The 19,482-nt window shown below is 43.6% G+C and overlaps 1 protein-coding gene across 2 annotated transcripts in view; it reads right to left on the bottom strand.

Moving 5' to 3' along the window:
* LOC119652244 (guanine nucleotide-binding protein subunit alpha homolog) overlaps positions 1–19,170 on the bottom strand; it is a 59,813-nt gene extending 40,643 nt beyond the window's left edge. Inside the window, exon 1 of one of the 2 annotated variants that reach the window (XM_038056219.1) lies at positions 18,224–19,170. In XM_038056219.1, the coding sequence (XP_037912147.1) occupies positions 18,224–18,484 (261 nt within the window). In that variant the 5' untranslated portion in view covers positions 18,485–19,170. Of the gene's footprint in view, positions 1–8,680; positions 8,729–18,223 lie in introns of those variants that run through there. The other variant, XM_038056220.1, reaches the window with a different exon arrangement.
* Positions 19,171–19,482: the final 312 nt, after the last annotated feature.

The following is a 19,482-nucleotide window of genomic DNA, read 5'->3' as shown; positions in this document are numbered from 1 at the left end:
AATCAGAGAATATTGCTTGTAGTATGGAACCTCTAGAGAAACGTGAGAATTCAATCTGTTTCGTTTGGGATCAAAGAAAAGAATGAATAATAGGGGAGGCAGCACAGACCCAAAAGCTGTTTCATTGGATGTTTATTAATAAGAATTTCGTCTTGAAATTAAGGATTTTTTGTGGAAATTAACAGAACAAAGATTATAGCCTATGTTTCTTGTGAAAGCCTAACGTGGTCAACTAAGGAATAACTTCAAAAAAATACAATTGAAAGAATACAACACTTTTCCAGTGTATTTTCCGGCACACTTCAATTACAATTCCTCATTTCCTTCAATGCCAGTTTCGATCACATTCCCACAATCCCAACAAGACATGCAAGTAAGACTGTAATATGCATTAATACTCGTTAAAACTCAAATCCTTACCCATATAACTCTTTCCATTTGTCATCCAATTGAAAACAAACACTATCATACAAAAGGTTATCCTTCCTTGAAACAGTTTTCGCTATTATAGGAAAGGAACTGCGCGTTTAAACGTGGAAAATACAATATACAGATGCGTATGTATGTACGTGCAAATGAGGAGAAACTGCAAGCTGTTCTCTTCCGCTTTCCATATTTCATAAACAATTGTACTAACTCCATTGCTGTGTTGAATTAACTTGTCTATTGTCCTGTTTTGACTGCATGTCGTTGAGGTTTCTGTTTAGCTTTATAGCTCTGTCTTCTCATCTAATAAGTTCTTATGAACACTTAGTGCTCCTTAGATTGCATAAACAATAGAGGCATGTAAGTCATAGTGTCTTGCAAGTGTGGTTGCTGCAGACGTAGTCATTTTAGGAGCAAGTAGCATATGTTTAAAGATATTTGAAAAAAACTACAAGTGAATGGCTTTCTCAAAACAGAGGCATTTTGCAGCACCTGGTGAAATTGCAAAAGGATCCTATTGTATTAAAAAGATACACTCAGGTGCAGAGATACGGCGAAAGTAACAAAGGCATGAGCTTCTTCTTCTTCGGTGTGATGTGAGACCGGAACAATAGGATTTTGTTCAAATGAATACGGAGACAGGGTTGGAATTTAAATTTAGAACTATTTTTGTTTGGTTCTCAAAGAGGAAGGATTTTCCTTTTTAATGGCAAGTTGTGGATTGGTACCCACGATGGAGCATTAAACCTGGGAAACGTCTGCTGAATCAACACCAACAGCTCTACTACCAAACGCTATTTCCACCTCCACGTGGTGAATGCTGGGAGCTCTTTTTTAACGAAAAGCTGCAGAGGGAGAAGGATGAAGGCGAGTCTCCCGCGCCTAAAAACGGGACAAATTGTATCAACTGGTCCTCCAGGTTGGGGGTTCAGTATTCCTGACAACCCTACACGGAATACAACTTGTTACGAAGCCACAACAGGAGCCTCGGACTGGACGGATTACACAACGACGAACCCGGCAACGACAACGGAATAACGATTTGCGTATTTTCTCATGGAACGTGCGCTCCCTGTACAGATATGAAACTGCTGAGCAGCTAGCCGATATCCTGTCCCAATAAAGGGCTGATGTAACAGCGTTACAGAAGATGCGTTGGACAGGGACTGGTTTCCTGGAGAAGAGCCGCTACACCATATATTATAGTGGCCACCCCGTAAACCATGTGTTCGGAATAGGTTTCTTAGTCAGCCAAAAAATGAAACCTGCTGTTATTAGCTTTGAAAATATAAGCGAACGGTTCTGCACTCTGCGCTTGCGAGGCAAGCCTCATTAACGTTCACGCCCCTACAGAGGAGACTGTAGAGTCGGAGAAGGATACTTTCTACGAGGCAGTAGAACGAACACTCGAAGCCTGTCCCAGATATGATATCAAAATCATACTTGGGGGTTTTAATAGCCAAGTAGGAACGGAGCCCGTATTCAGGCGATACGCTGGCTCCCATAGCTTACACCAAAATACAAATGATAACGGACTGCGAATTATTCAATTAGCAGTGTCACACGAAATGGTTGTTGGAAGTACCTGGTTTGCGCGGAAAGCGGTCCACAAACATATATGGGCCTCTCCAGACGGAACCATTTTCAACCAAATCGACCACGTGTAGATCGAACGCCGCATACCGAGTAATGTTGCATTCTCAAAGAACGCGGGCACGCGCAGAGACTTATCATGAACTCCGTCGAGCGGAGAAGCGACTTCACAGACGGAAAAAGGAAGCCTGGGAGAACCAACAAGTCTGTGAACTAGCGAAGTACAGGGAGCAACCGCACCAGGTGCGGAAGTTTTACTAACACGTCAGCAGGATGAAGGCTTATACCCCACGATGCCCATCCTGTTGAGACAAAGAGGGAAATCTGATTTCCGACAGAATGGGCATATCGGAGCGATGGGTTGAGTACTCTGATGAGCTACTGAATAACCAGAACATCCGCGAGTTGGAGGTTCCGCCAACTGAAGACGACGGACAAATACTGCCACCACCAAGTTTAGGAGAAACAGTCCATGGAATTCATCGGCTAAAAAACCTAAGTCGCCAGGATCCGATGGAATTACAGCCAAATTGGTTAAATATGGAGGCGACCAATTACACCAAGTGGTTCATCAACTTGTGCTCAAGGTGTGGGACAGCGAATCAATGCCTGACGATTGGCAATGAGGCATTATCTGTCTCATACATAAAAAGGGAGATATCACACAGTGCAGCAATTATAGAGGTATTGCGTTGCTGAGTACCATCTATAAGGTATTCTCCGCTATCTTGCCAGGCCGAATAGCCCCATACGCCCAGAACTTCATTGACCCATACCAAAGAGGCTTCACTCCAGGCTAATCAGCAACAGATCAGATTTTCTCTGTGCAGCAAGCGATGGAAAAACTGTTGGAATATGGACATCAGTTGAACCATCTCTTCATCGACTTTAAAGCCGCCTATGATACCATAGCCAGGGTAAAACTGTACACGGCCATGAGAGAATTCGGTATCCCAACGAAATTGATAAGATTGACTATGCTGGCCCTGACCATTGTGCGAGGCCAGATAAAAGCAGCAGGATCACTCTCAAAACCAATCGACATCAACCGCGGTCTATGACAAGGGAATGTCCTATCATGCATCCTCTTTAATCTAGCCCTCGAGAAAGTGATCCATGATGCTGAGGTAAATGCAAGAGGTACGATCCTCTTTAAGTCCACCCAAGTATTGGACTATGCTGACCATATCGACATCATGGGAAGAACCACCCGAGACGTACAAACTGCCTTCATCCAGATCGAGCAAGCGGCGCTAGGTCTTGGGCTGCACATCAATGAAGGCAAGACAAAATATATGGTGGCAACGTCAGCACCGAAAACCAACCAACCAACAACATCAAACCGCACTGGTCAAACGGGAAGAATAAAGATAGGAGAATACAACTTTGAGACCGTTGATAGTATCTCCTATCTAGAATCGAAAATCACAACCAATAACAGTTACGATGATGAAATCCGGGCACGGTTGTTGTCAGCCAACAGAGCCTATTTCAGCTTACAAAAACTGTTTTGCTCGAGACATCTCACCATAGGGTCAAAGCAATGATCTTGCCAGTCCTCATGTACTCCTTGGAGACTTGGGTTCTTAGCAAGAATAATTGCGAACTCTTGGCCCCGTTCGAGAGAAGAATCCTCCGAAGAATTTGTGGCCCCCTACATGAGGATGGACGATTCCGTAGCCTACATAACAACGAAATCTATGGGCGATACCATGACCGTCAGGTTGTGGATAAAATCCGGCTCAATGGTTACTGTGGGCGGGTCACATAATCCGTATGGATGGGGATGATCCAGCCCGGAAAGTCTATAAGGGCAATATCTATGGTAGAAAAAGAAAACGAGGCAGAGCCTGCCTAAGATGGAGCGATGGCGTAGGTCAGGACGCCAGACAGCTATTAGGGATATCGAATTGGTGGACCTCGGCGCAAAACCTGGATGTCTGGAGTTCCTTATTAAGGCAGGCCTAGACCGGATACCGGTTGTTGCGTCGTTGATGATGATGATAATGAATGGCAAGTTTGGAAATATAATTTTTATTTAAAGATGGTTTTATGTTCTCTGATTAAATGTACCTAAATCATTTCATATATACATAATCAATTTAAGCATAAAATATCTGAATTTCAAAAAAATATTAGACAGGACAAATGTTCATCAGTCTGACTAACACACTGATTGCATAATTGACACTTGCACTATAACAAGCCTGGGGTCAGCAATTGACTTAATTTCTGCAACAAAAGCGTAGGTCGTCGTAATAAGTGCGACGGATGGACGCAACGATCCCAACGAAATTTTCATTGTGGCTTCTTTTCTACTTGATCAAATGGACACTTGGATCTTTACTGAACACATGTCTGAATACACATAAAAGTAAGTATATTTCCCTAACAATGAACTTGATTCAAATCATTGAATGCACATTATCCATTCACATCCACATTTCTTTTTGTTAGACACTGAATATACCCCAAAAAGTAATCAAGTCCTCCTCAGATTGAGGATAGAAATTACCGGCAGAATACCAGCAGAATTTTAAAGTCACAGTCAACTATGAATAGTGAATTTTCATGGGCGAAATAGCCTAAAGTTTACGAATCATATTTGAATACTTGAAAGCAATTGATTACGAGGCAATTGTTACGGCTGAGACAAATTACCGAATTTGCCTCACTCTGGTTTCAGGAGCGGCCGCAACCACGAAGAAATATCGCACTGCATAATACCAACCCATTTAATTGTTCGCTCAGCTCTTTTCCTGTCTATTGTTCAGTAACCTTCTACTTGGGTGTTGCCGCGGCGACAACTTGGAGACAGTAAAATACTAGAGATCTCAAGCTGGGATTTATCTTACCATTAGACTATAACCATAGAAAGACACCAATGAATCAACGACAATTATACATCTTGACCAAATTTACGCTAATGTTTTCATGCATAGTTCCCAGGTGAAAGTAAAATGAGCGTACTTTGAAGTAAACGTTGTCGCAAACGGAGGAAAGTTCGCTAGCCTCCCTAGCCCAATACTTAGACATTGATCATTAAGAACTTCGAACTCAATCGAGAAATCTTCCGAAATCTTTCATATGCGCCCAAGACCCTGTAGGTCTGCATATCAAACAAACTATCGCGACCTGACGTGGCTGACTTTCTTTGCAGCTAGATACTGTGCCGCAACCAGCTTATTGTGCCCAAGTGAATTTCTATGAGGCAGGGATCATCTAGTAGCGGCACAAATATCGTAAAAGCGATAGCAAAACTTGAGACGTCGACGTAGTGGTCGTTCCAACTATTTGGAGGTCGTCATCGATATACTGAGATGGCGGACGATCTATTGCTCTCTTCCGACAGGCTGGACACATAGCGTTTTAAACTCATACTTTTGTCTGTGCCATTAGTTTCTTCGCATGGAATGTGATCACTACACTCAGTACACTTTTTTCACATGACGAGTGGGTCGTTCGCACCGTGCGTAGTTGTAGTCAAGCTAGCAGGTGACGGGTGTTTTCTCGAGAAACCGAGAAAAAAAAGAGAAATATGAATATATAGATAACTCAAGAAACATATGTGACTATTTACATGATCGCGTAGAAATCGAAAATCATGTGGTGCTAATCACAAGCGTAAGCTACAATCACCTGGAAATGTATCTTCAAAGTATCTGTTAAGAAACGTCTACGATTCAGAGTCGATAATCCACATTCAATTATAATATACACAATTGTAAGATTAATAATGGGTAGTACATCATAGATTTGATAAGACACAACTTTCAAACAAAAATGCTGATAAGCATGCAGGAAATAATCATTTGGGCGATTGTTTTTCTGTAACGATGATTGCTTCCTTCAATATTTGTAAAAAGAATCTAATGAAAATGATATTTTTTTATAACATAACATTTCTCTAGTCAATGTTGTCCTGTTCAGATCTTAATGAAAACGTTCTTCTGGTCAACGCTAACCGTTCCCACATTTACGGAAAACTTATGAAAATCGCTGTTGAGGAAGCGAACCTTTACGCTCGTGTTACACCTAGTGTTTCGGAACACCAACTACATCCTTTGAATTAGATGTTCAGTTTCTTGCTTTTTTGCAGCCAAGGAAGTTGAAAAAAGAAGAATGCAATCTTGCTTTCTCCTTCAAATTCCAGTTTGGATTCCGTCGAAACCTTATCCTCTCGAGATGCAAGACATTAAATTAAGAAATAACGTATTGGAAGCACTGTTCCCTGCGTTACTAAACTGTTTCATTGAGCAAAGCTTGATGTGAAGTGGAGGGAAACTAATCCTGTCTCCACTAATGATAGTTTATTGACAATATTTGGCATCTTTCTTCCAGAGATTCACAGTTCGAACACTCCTCCTGTGTTCAGTGTTTCTCACAAGCTTGGCTGTCTAAGAACATTAAAAGCAACGATATTTCGTGAACGCCTTTGTTATCCCAAAAAAAAAATTCGCCACCTTAAGGTCAATGCAAATGACCCAGCCTCCTTTAAGTAAGTTGGTGCGATCGGCGACTTGGTTGAGCGATAGCCTCTCAGTCACGTTGCACAAGATTCGTTTCTGAATTTTTTCGCTGTTGTAAACTTATCACTTGCACAACATTAACTCTGATGATAATCTTGAAGCAGTTCCATTAAAAAGCTGAGGCTGCGTGGATACTCGACAAAAGGACGAAAAGGAGACATACCTTAGTCTTCTCGCAAAAGAACTGAACTCAGTTTGAAATTAATTGGAACTGCTGCAAACTATTTCCTGTTTAGAGTTGTCAAGAAATAGCCACCATTTTGTTGGGCTATAGATAATAACACCTAACAGGCTGTAATATCACAGGAAGTAACCAAAGTATTTACCTTACGAAAAAGAGTCCACAAAAATTCCCTATGTGATAGAATCCAAACTGGATTAAGGGTTACTAGTGCCTGGTGCAGGAAGGTGGGACTGCGGATCAACCCAACCAAAACCACCATAGTACCATTCACTAGGAGGCGTAAGCTGGATCACCTGAAAGCCATAACATTACATGATATGGAGGTGAAACGAGAAACAGAGGTCAAATACTTGGGAATCACGCTAGACCAAAAATTACTCTGGAAGACACATGTCGGAAACACTTGTCGGAAAGCCACGAGGGCTCTGATGACTTGCAGATCCATAGCAGGAAAAAAATGGGGTTGTAGCCCGAAGATACTACTTTGGATATATACTGCAATAGTAAGACCAATGATTATCTATGGAGCGGTAATCTGGGCAGAAAGAACCCAACTCAGCACACAAGCCAGGGAATTACATAAGCTCCAAAGGCTGGCTTGCGTGTGTATCAGTGGGGCAATGAGGACATGCCCAACGGCATCCCTGGAGGTCCTTCTGGGATTAACCCCTCTCCATCTGCACATACAGATGCAGGCAAGGAGATCAATATTCAGGATGGCCGGTAGCATGAGTGAGGCGGGGAGCTGCCTAAATCGAAGGAAGATTGATATCCTTTCTAGGCGGTATCCCGAATTACTGATACCGAGGGACAACATGACAACGAGGTTTCACTTCGATAAGAAGTTTGAAACACGTTGGAGTAACAAGACAAACTGGGAAAGCGTGGCTGTGACATACGGCTTAAACCAGCAACTGATTACTTGGTACACTGACGGATCCCTCACAGCAGAGGGAGCGGGTGCCGGTGTCATTGGTCCAAGGAAAATGTACTTTGAGCCAATGGGCAGGTACACTAGCATATTCCAGGCGGAAATTTACGCCATAGACAAATGTGCCTCCTTTAATCTGCAAAGGAACTACAGGGGGCAGAACATAGCTATTCTCACCGATAGCCAAGCAGCGATCAAGGCACTTAGGTCCAACCAGGTGAACTCTAAACTGGTATGGGAATGCCTTGAGAGACTGAATACACTCGGCTCGTCCAACAAGGTCTGGATACTTTGGGTTCCAGGCCATGCTGGGCTGGAAGGCAATGAGGCAGCGGATGAACTAGCCAAGAAGGGAGCAGGGATGCCTTTATACGGGCCAGAACCCTTCTGTGGAATCGGAAACGGTTTCATGGCTATGAATCTAAGAAACGAAGAAAAACGGTTGAGGGAACTATATTGGGCGGGCCTACCAGGGATGGAGCAGTCCAGGGTGCTTATTGGGGGATACGAACCCATGCGCACAAAGGATTGCTTAAACCTCACCAAAAAGAACCTCCGAATCATAGTGGGAATTCTCACTGGTCATTGTCGGCTGGACTACCACCTAGGGAAGCTAGGGATATCTACGGACACTGCCTGCAGGTTCTGTGAGGAGGAGGACGAAACCTCTATGCACGTCCTGGGACAGTGTCCAGCACTTGTGCAAAGTAGGTCGATACATCTGGGAGAACACTTAATACCAGATGCAAAGCTGAAACTTCTGGAAGTGGGGAACATACTAAAGTTCCTAACGGTTACTGGCCTGCTTGAGATACTATGATCAACAGGTACACTATAACCAGTAAAAGGGGCACAATAGTTCTTCAAGGACGCGGTGCGACTTTCCCTTAACAAAATAATAATAATAATAAACTATTTCCTGTTTAGAGTTGTCAAGAAATAGCCACCATTTTGTTGGGCTATAGATAATAACACCTAACAGGCTGTAATATCACAGGAAGTAACCAAAGTATTTACCTTACGAAAAAGAGTCCACAAAAATTCGCTCATGCTTCCTGAAATAGGAGCTGAGGCCTGGTGCTCAATAACTTAGCTACTTGTAGATAACATTACTTTATTTTAAATTATTTTGTAGATAAAATTACTTTATTTTAAATTATAGTTTATTATTACATTAAATCCATAAAGTATTTTAAAATTAATAATTTGTGCGGAGACCTTCTTCTCCTCGTGCTCGTTTCGAACTGCAATTGACACCGAAAAACAGTTTTCGCTGTAAAAAATTGTTTTTCGATGTCATGGCTAACATGATTCGCACTTGCGTACATGCGACACGCAAGTTGTTCGCTCCGTCACAACAGTCCACCTTCAGCTGAAACCAAAGGAGAGTTTCAGCGAGGAACCAGATGTACGGCTCCGTCAACCCGGCTGCCGCAAGTCAAAATGGACGCCTCAAGCGGCTTCCCGCCCTGGTCGCATTTTCCGGCTGGACGGAGGGATTAAGTCGAGCCAAGGAGACTCGTTTAACTGTGCCCCAGACGTTGAGGCTAAAATGACGCCAGCCTCGCTCGAAAGCTTCATAAGGGGCTGCAGTGGCTTCCGTGGAACGTCCGACGTCATTAGAACATGCGTACAGGATTCGAAATCCCTGGGCACGTCAGCCATGGTTTTTGCGTAATTAGTAGATGGTGGCGGCTTTAACTTTGGCATTGCGTTCTTGTGCAGACACAACAGATCGGTAGCGTTGTGTCCCGACCTGATGTCGAGAACAGGGCCGCTGGGGCGTCTCAGGTTCTCCCCTATACCAGCTCCGCGGGACTTGTAGCAAATTCTTAGCGATTGGCTGTTCGGAGGCCAAGTAAAACGAGTGGCAGGATCTGCAATCAAGAAGGGTCGTCTTGGGCCATTATAGCGGCCTTCAGCGTCCTGTACCACCTATCAAGTATCCCATTGGACTGTGGATGGTAAGCGGTTTACCGGTGGCGTTTAAAACCTAGGAGTTTACCCAACTCTGAGAAAAGCGAGGACTCAAACTGCATTCCCTGATCGGTGATTATAATTGCCGGCACACTAAAGCGTGGAATCCATTCTCGACAGAGGGCCTCTGCACAAGTTTGTGCAGTAATGTCTTTCAGAGGTATTGCCTCGGGCCACCCCGTGAACCAATCGATGATTGTGAGGCAATACTTGGAACCGTACGATTCTCGCAAATGGCCAATGTTGTGGAGGTGGATGGTGCAAACGCTTGGTGGACCGAGGGGACACTCTTACTTTTTTTCACACATGCTTTGTTATTTTCCAATTCCTGCATGGGATGCACTGTTTGGCCCAAGAATTAATGTTCATGTTCTTCATGTTCTTGTTCGATCCGTTATCCAAATACCTGAGTGCACCGGATCGTGCATGGCGTGAAATACCTTCTTTCGGAAATCGGCCGGAATATATGGCCTTGGTCCCTTGTCTGAATTCTCGCAATATATGCTGAACGTTGAGTCGAAAATAGAAAACTCGCTAAAAGTGTATTTGGAGTTGGTCTTCAAGCTCTGAAGAACTGCGTCGTCCTTCTGCGTCTCAGCGATTGCCGGAAAATCAACGGGGGCGGGGATTTTGACCTCTGCAACACGTGACAAAGCATCAGCAACCACATTATCTTTTCCAGACACATGTCTAATGTCAGAAGTGAACTGGCTGATAAAGCTCAAGTGCCGAAGTTAGGACGAGAACGCTTTGTCGGGCTTTTACTTCAAAGCAAAAGTGAGTGGCGTGAACAATGTGAAGGGGTTGCCTTCAAGGGAATACCGGAAGTATTTAATTGCGAGTTACGCGGTGGGTAACGAGTTTAGCGGGATCCAGCTCTGGAGAAAAATTTCAACGGTTGCCAGATTTGATTCACTGTTTGAAGAAGAGCAGCACCTACGGCAATGTCTGAAGCATCGACGAATACGGCTAGGGTGCATCTTGCTGAGGGAATACCAGAAGTCTACTATCCACCAGCTGTTGCTTAGTGGTCTCAAACGCTTGGACAACCTCTGGGAACCACACAATCAGATTCGAGTCATTGGTTTCAGCCCGGACAAGAAGGCGTTAAGGATCGATTAATGGTGTGCGGCCTTAGGCAAGAAATGATGATAGAAGTTTAACACGCCCAAAAACCTTCTGAGACCCTTAATAGTTGTTGGAAGCAGGAAGAGGTTGTTGAAGTTTCGCAGTATAGAAGCGCCAAGAAAAGTCCTAAACTCAACCCTACCTGCCTGTAGCCGTACGTGCAGATTGAAGAAGAATTTTCTGCCGCGGTTTTCAATTATTGTGGTATTAATATATTATGCCGGGATGCAGGAAGAACCGAAACTTCAGCGCTTGTATCGACCAGGTAGTTGCGCCGGCTCAAGCTATCGTAGATTGTGAGACGACGTCGTGCCGCATTTTGGAGAGCAGTCGCTAGAACTCCAGGCAAGTCTGATTTGGTTGGTGAAAAATTGATTTTGTGCTGAGATTGCCAAAGTCTATTTCGTTTTGCCTTCATTAATGTACAACCCAAGATCTCGCGCCACTTGTTCGATCTAGAGGAAAGAGTTTGTGCATTTCTGCTCGTTTTTCCCGTGATGTGGATATCATTAGCATTGTGCATCTCCTTGTCTTAGGCTGTTGTTCATGGTGAATGATCTCCACAGTCATCCTGCTGTTTTTATCTGATCTCGGACATTGATCAGGGCCAGTCTAGTCAGTCTGATCGGAATACCGAATGCTCTTATGACAGTACACAGTTTTACCCCCGCTATGCTATCATAGGCAGCCTTGGAGTCAATAAAAAAGTGACGCGATTGATGGCCATATTCCGACAGTTTTTTTTATCGTTTGCCACGGAGACAAAATATGATCTATTGCTTATTTGGTATGGGTCGATGATATTCTGGTCATAGGCCATAGGTTATCCGGCCTAGCACTCTTTAACTATTTAATGTTCACTCAATTAGTGGCTGTTATAGTAGGTTAAGTGGAAAACCACTCACCGAAAAGAACTTTAAATACCTGATTCTACTCATAACCTTTCATAACTATTACTGTAATCTAAACCTCAATTGAAAACGGGCAGAAATAATCAGAAAAATGGGATCAGACGGTAAAATCGATCTTGTAGGCCAAGTGAAAAGTATCTATCACTTTTATTAGTTTTTATTTTGTTTTTTCTTTCTTTTGTCAAAAGCTATAACAAGTAACCCTTGTCGCGACGGGAACATCGGCGTATATCCTCAGCATCATTATCCACTGTTTACTACAGCAATACGAATAATATATAACATAACAGCAGGCATCTATAGGTTTCTATCCTCGGCAATCCCCACGGGCACCACTTTATCGTAAGGGGTTGTGTCTAGTAGATTCACTGCTACACTACGAGTGTCCAAGACGAATAAGGAAGCTACAGATTTTCACTTTTCAGATGGTAAAAAGTCGCAGACTGAATCCACCTACGGCTTTGAGCAATCAGGTTGTGCGCCGATTTTGGAGGCCTCGCCACATACATTTATCAGATCAGAGAAATCTGTGACAGACACGTTCCCGATTTCAGTGGAAAGTTTATATTTAATGTCTACGGTGTGGTCAACTAGAAAGGATAGTGCAATAAAACCCATGATGGAAAAAAATTGGAAGCCCGGACTACGGTATTGTAAAAAAACAAAACTTCACACCAGCGGTCTAATACCAGTTTGTGGACAAAGATCCATGGAGACCGGACATCGCGAACCTGGGAAGCCTTCCAGCTGACGACAGCGAAAGGTATTGCGCAGAAAGGCGAGGCCTGTTGGGAATGAGGACATCGACGGTGTTGCACCACTAGATGTAGCAACATCCAGAGAAATTGGATGCAAAGAAACGGAACTATCGGCGGAAGATGCCTATATACTTATAACTACAAGCATATAGTCAAATTAACTTGCAGCATGGTAACGCCTCTCTCTTTCTACTGACAACGAGGCTGAGAAAGTTGCAAGATTACCTTTATATCTTTCTGGTACAAGGAAATTTTATACCACAATCAACGAAATCTGTGGTATTGGATTATTAAAGTGGATTAGGATTTTCTACGATGAGAGATTCTCAAGACCGACAAAGCAACTACGAGGTCATCTTATAATACGAGGTTAATAGTAAAAGCAAAAGCATCTTAGTTGCCTCTGCGTATTTACTCTATGATTCTTTATGTCCTCCCCCGACGCAAGAACTACGGAATATGGTAGCGTATTGCGGAGTCATATAGTTTTCAATTCATAATAGGTTGCGATGCGAAAAACATATGTTTTTGTTGGGGAAGTAGCAAATGCGATCCTAGAGGAGAGAAGCTCTTGTCCTGTCTTATCACTACGAACGGGAGGTATGGCCCGGGGCAAGTATAGGCGGCCGGTGCTAGACGAAGTCTCACTGTCAGGCCACCATTGAAGTTTCCTTTCGGCAGAAGCAATGAAAGGCTACCTTCAAACAAGTGAGACCACCACTATGTATGCAGTATGTTCATCGACTCCCTGCTATGTAAACTGTAAAATCCGGCAGTACACGCCCAAGTTTAGAGAAAAATAAAATTAAAATATTCACTGTCGCTTCACTGAACTTCAGGAAAATTACCAACCGCGAATGCTTTAGGACACCAGAAGTTGTTCACGATGCAGCACATATTACCGTAAAATCGTCTCACTGTGCGTTTATGTTCACAGTAAAGAGCGAATCCCTTGTATTCCGTTGTTTGCAGGGCGAAAAGCGCGATCTCTCTACCTAACTTAAAGGACTTAAAGGATCGATCAAGAAGCCATCTGAATAAAGTGAAGGCAGATAAGTGGAAATTGAAGGCAATGACGATAAATACATGAATTCCCTTCGGCAACCATCCGTCAGACAAATGGCTATTTGCTGAGAAAGTAGTTATGATCGCAGAACGACTTTGCATTGGAGATGCTGAACCAGCTTTTTCCTGCCTATGATGATAACGATGCAATACATATGGTATTTTATCAGAACTTTGCATACAATCATAGACTGATCGCAGAAACATGCCCAGGATACCAATATGAACCGCAGGCAGTGTTCGATAGTCTTAGTTGGATCCGGCAGGCTTACAACTTCTCTAGATGTCCTGGGACACACAAAACTGTTTGACTGGTAGTGCATGATTTCCCGTATGGTCTTCTAAACAACAAAACTCGCCTCTGGCCAGGTAACAAAAGCCCTTGGGCTTTTCTTTCAGTGGAAGCATAATTCGGTAAAGAAAAGATGACAGTAATCTATGTTGCAATAGTCTAATTTGGCCTAGACCTTTAAGCGTGTTATAGTACTTCATTTCTAGACCATAAAATATACTGACAATGTGATCTGGGAAAGTCAAATTGGAAAATTTCGATACAAAAGTGAAGTTTAATAATTTAGTGACCAATACCAAACTCCTGAAGCAACTTAATTGAGATGGTTTTGTGAAAAGAATATTTCCCAGAAGATAAAAACTCTTCAGAACTATCGTTAAAGATTACATCAGAATCCGCTCGTGGGGAGAACATATGACACTTCGGAAGCCACCTCTAATCGCCGAAGGTTTCACGGTGAAAAATATAACAGGCAAGAAACAACTTTTTACAGATGAAATCCAAGCTTATCATTATTAATGAAAACTGTATGGTAAATGGCGAGTACTACCCAAACAAAAGTTGCCGCTCTACTGACACATCGCGAAAGCCAGTATGGCGAAGACCAGTACTTCTCATCAGTTTTGACCAATTGGCCAGGCAACTCAGGAACCTAAGCCCATCAATCGTTAACTGAAATGGTCCCAAGTGAGTGGGACCAAATCGGCAATGAACATATTTTCATGCGAAATGAAAGCGACAAGGGCTGTGGAATGCTCTAATTGCTTGGAGGGTTTGCGGCCACCCCAGCCGCGCGAGACTATCAAATCGATAATTACCGAGGATAAGATCCGTTGGGCTATAAACAGCTTAGAAAGACTTTCGACCAATCAGCCTCACCTTTTTCGTGTTGAAGACCCCTGCAATACAAGCAGTATACCTTGGCTGCCTTCTTGTATATAGAGGGAGCATTCAACAACTTTAGTATCAACGCTATCAAGGAAGCCTTGACCAGTATTGGATTAGAGGAGTATCTCACGCATTGGATTATATCCATGTAAGTATCAGGTAATCCAGTCGGATCTGGGAGGCAACCACTTGACTAGAACTGTCAACACATGTACGCCCGAGGGTTTCGCCATCTGTCCAGTTCTCTGGTTAATAGTGATGGACGAAATTTTGCAAATATTAGACAGCAGCGGCGTGAAGTTAGTGGCGTATGCCGGCAATTTGGTGATATTAGTGTCAGGGATATTTCCGTTCATTATGAGCGACATCATGGAAGGAGCGTTGCGGAAGGCGTGCCTGCACGGACTCGGCATAAACCCAACCAAAATATAACTGATGCTATTCACTACCAAGTCAAGGGTATCTGAATGACACCTACCACGGTTGAATGAACAAACACTGTTTCTTCCCCTAATGTAAAGTATTTGGGTGTTATCCTGGATCCAAAACTAAATTGGAGATTGAACATAGAACTGAAAGTTAAGAAGGCCTGTATAGCCTTCTATGCCTGCAAGAGAACTTTTACAAAGAAATGGGGCCTCCGGTCAAGAATGTTTCTCGGGATGTACACTGCTGTGGTGGGTGCAATTCTAACATACGAGTCTATTGTATGGTGGACGGCTTTGAGCAAAAAGTACAATAGAAAGAAACTTAATAGGACGCAGTCCTGCCCGGCAGATGCTCTCAAGAGGGAGAAATGAATATTTATCACAGAAGAAAACATTCTTGCATCTAATAACACCTCGTGTTTTTCTTCACTGGGCTAAATCGTAAAGAGTAAATTCTATAATAATCAACGAGAATGTGACTTCTCAAAGAAATATACAGGGTGAACGGAAAGTGGGGTAGGTAGATAGGTATCAGTGACCGCTCCGAAGAGCCCAATTAGTGCTTTGGTGCGCCGATTTGATACCACGAAGGAAAGCAGCTCTAACTAGAAATCTCTCTGAAGTCCTCAAAGACAGTTTACCTAGTGTCCGTAGCCTGATTCCAGCTAGAGCTGGGCAGAGAAGAAGAAGAAGTGCTTGAGCGTTTACTCTCTTCTCCGCAGCTTCGGCAATAGGAATTGTAGGATATTCCGAGCCTGACGGCGTGGTTCCCTATGGGCCATTGTCCCGTGCAGACCGCTGCAATCTTGTGTGCGTTTGTACGCGTCTGGCACAGGAGCTCTCGTGATGCAAGTGGTATGCATTTGTCATCTCAGGCCTGCGGCTGCTAAGTAGTGCGAGTAGATTCCACCCTTAACCGTCGCCAGCGAGACACCGACTGTACCCGACGAAGAACTGCCAAGATCAGAGCCCCGCCTGGCCAATCTGTCTGCCCGCTCCTTCCCCTCTAGGTTCCTATGACCGGGAACCCAGGTGAAGGTAATCTTGAGCTTGCCGTCCAGATTGTTCAGCGTGTTTCTGGACTGCCCCACCAGACTGGACTTGGCTGTCGGTCAAAATGATTATGTAACGCTTCGAGCTCGGATCATCCACAGTAAAATTGCTCATGAAGTTCAGCTTGCGTGTAGCATAATTCATGGGAAAAGTCCAGATTTTCCGAGGTACTTCCTCTAGGATGTTACCATAGCCGTAGGGCTTCGCTGTCTAGCATTTGCACTGATTTAGTCTGACGGTACTGCACGCTACAACGTATTTAATGTGGAAGTCTAGGGGGAGGAAATGCAGGAGTATATTGAGAAAGTTTTATGTTTGGAAAACACTTTTTCTATGAAATAGGCTTTTTTGACCGTCCCACATCTTATCCTCACAAACATTGTGGTGATCTATTTCTACACCGGAAGTGCTCTATCATTTATTCTTCTTTTTCTTTAGCCTTTGTCCTGTTCACCGTCGGGGACGATTCGTCGAGATCGGTTGAGACATTTTGTTCTATCAAAGGCCTGATGTGGATGCAATTGCGAGGTTTTCAAATCCCCGTATCAACGCCGCAGTTGTTTCCTCCGGCCTTTTGGTCGCTTTCCATCAAGGCCAATCTTTGCAAGTGAATTCTCTTTAGCGCAAATTACGCGATCTGACCATCGAGGACGCCATTCTCGGAATTTTTCCACGATCAGTGCAATCACATATCGATCGCGGATATCCTCATTTCCGATGTGATCAAAACGTGTAACGTCACCAGTCCAGTTATTGGAGATCATTTTTCCTATTAGACGCTAGGAAAACATCATCTGCATAAAGCAGTGTATAGGGCGCTGGAAGTGGGATGTTCCGTGTGACAGTGTCCATAACAGGAGTAAAGAGGATTGGTGAGAGAGCGCTCCCTTGATGAACACGAAACGATTTTGATATGACCATGACACTTCGAACTCCACTTTTGAGATCCTGGTGGAGCAATTGAACGCTCAGATCGTGGTAGAGCAGTTTAACCTACCGCAATAATTCTCCTCGTACTACGTTTTGTCGTAGAGCATACCACGATTCGTGTGACACACAGTCTAACGCCTTGTCTAGATCCAGAAAGAAGACGATGCGTAGTTCTTGTCGAACCCCTTGATTCGCGGTTATGTGATCGATTTCGCGAATACGATTACCAAGAATGCGTTCAAAAATCTTCATGGTATGGCAAAGCAACCGAATCGGAAAGCAATTTAAACATTTTGCTGGACTTCCTTTCTTTTTCCAAATTGGTACTAGCATACTTTCATGCAACTAAGATGGTGTTCTACCTTCCTAAATAATCCGAATAAAAAATTCACTGAGCTACAGTGTTGGGTCCTAGATCTTTGCTTTCCAGAGCTCAGATGCGATGTCGTCAAGTCCTGCTGCTTTCCCCGATTTCATTCGTTTTATTGCTCTACCATTTACTGAATGAGGTTAAAATTTGCAGTGAATGGTAGAAGTTGATAGAGATATCAGACGTAATCAGCGGAAACGCAGTCGGACCCTGGTTTCAGGTCTAGTTATAAAATTCTTGTTTATATTTGACTGATTCTCATAAAAAAAGGGAACCATGGCTAAGATACTCTATTTCCCCTTCTGATAATCATATGTTTTTGGCTATTTTATCGTGTGTAAATAGTCGAGAAAACATTTAAAAAGAATGAATGTATTTAGATGGAAATTAGCATCCCAAAAAGCAAATATTCCCTCATCTCAGACAAACATGTTTTCATAAATTGATTATCTGCGAATCATATGAATTTCATGGCCAGAATTAATCGCAAATGAGACGCAATTCTTTTGAATGTTTCTTTCCTAAAATTTGCTTAGTTTTAGTCATACATTCCCTTTGAAGCAGAAAATGCGTTTGCACATTTTTTTCGTTGACCTCATATACCATCAAAGGCGAGGGTCACGATTTCTGGCTACCGGAAAAATACGTTGATAAAATTTCCATGCAACTAACTGTGCAAAGGACCTGCATTAGAAGTATCAAATATCCCTATTGGAGACTGTCCTGCAATTACGATTTCCTGCGTTCCGCTTTCACTTACTTGTCGAGTCCTAGCGTGCCGCTCCTTCTCCAAAAACTTATCAATTTCGCGTGACTTGTACCGTTGTTCTAATTCCTCTGGGGTGAACCGCATCCTTAGCAAGTAATTGAATATGTCAGTGCACCAGCGCGAGCAGGAGAACCGTGACCTCCGACTTCGCGAGGCCCCAAGTCCTCCACCGGTGCCTCCGTTGCCTGCTCCCATGTTCGCGACAGCAGCTCCGGGAGCACTTGTCACAGTGCGACCCGTACCGCTCGCCATCACGTCCAGGGGCAATTTGGCCGGTGTTGCTTTCAATGTATCCTCCACCTTGATGCCGCTGATACCAAACTGCTAACTTCCAGACTTTCGCAGTCTAGCGAGACCAGCGACCACTGCACGTATAACTACCGCACGCACTTGGTTACTTCGCGATCCACCCAAAACGCCCTGCTAGCGCCGTTTCACAGCAAAACAAGAATTCGAACACCTGTATTCCACCAAGAGAGAGAAAGGCTATCAAAATCACCATTCAATTGCCGATTTTGACACTTTCAGGCCATCTTCACTTCACACACAAAGGGGCATAATTGCGACGGGAATATCGGCCAACTCGCAATGTTTGCCTGGAACTCGTAAGTGGCAAGGCACAATCTTCGCAGCACTTCACATTTTTCTTGGCGTTCCCGAGACGACGGACATTAGCACAGAGACAGACACCATTCAAACCCAATCGTCAACCAAAACACAAAAACAAATAATTGCTCTGTTAAATGGGGAAAGAGGTGCCAACACCACCCTATTCGCACCAAACTCGCAGACCAAGTCGTCGAAGGATCTCAAGGTGCTACGAGGAATTTGCAATTTCACGTCACTTTTCCTTTGCTTGTCCTCAAACAGACGTAAACGCGGCCGACGACGAAAACACTCCCGTCAAAAGTTTGAGTTTTCTCTCGCGACTGTGTGTGAAATTCTTTCGGGTGCATGGGAAATTACGGCTTCGCAGTGTGGCTGCACTGATTGTTGCGATTACCTTGTGGCGATGTTGGTAGCAATACGATGGGGTTCGTTCGGTACGACATTTCTGATGACAACTAGAGTAAACGTTCTTCCGGTCGTTGAAGTGTTATTTTGGTGTTAACAAACTGGGACAGTGGCGCGAATCGTCAGTGGTCAGAATTGGAAAAGACGGCTTTCGATGTAGCTACTCTCAAGTGACTTATGTCTCTCGCCATTGCTCAAGTAAGTTGCAATAAAATAAATAATTTTGTTTCAGATTA

Source organism: Hermetia illucens, chromosome 3 (assembly GCF_905115235.1).
Source record: "Hermetia illucens chromosome 3, iHerIll2.2.curated.20191125, whole genome shotgun sequence".
In the NCBI taxonomy this organism is placed as follows: Eukaryota; Metazoa; Arthropoda; class Insecta; order Diptera; family Stratiomyidae; genus Hermetia; species Hermetia illucens.
Note: the sequence above shows the minus strand (reverse complement) of the source record. Positions and strands in the feature narration are given on the sequence as shown.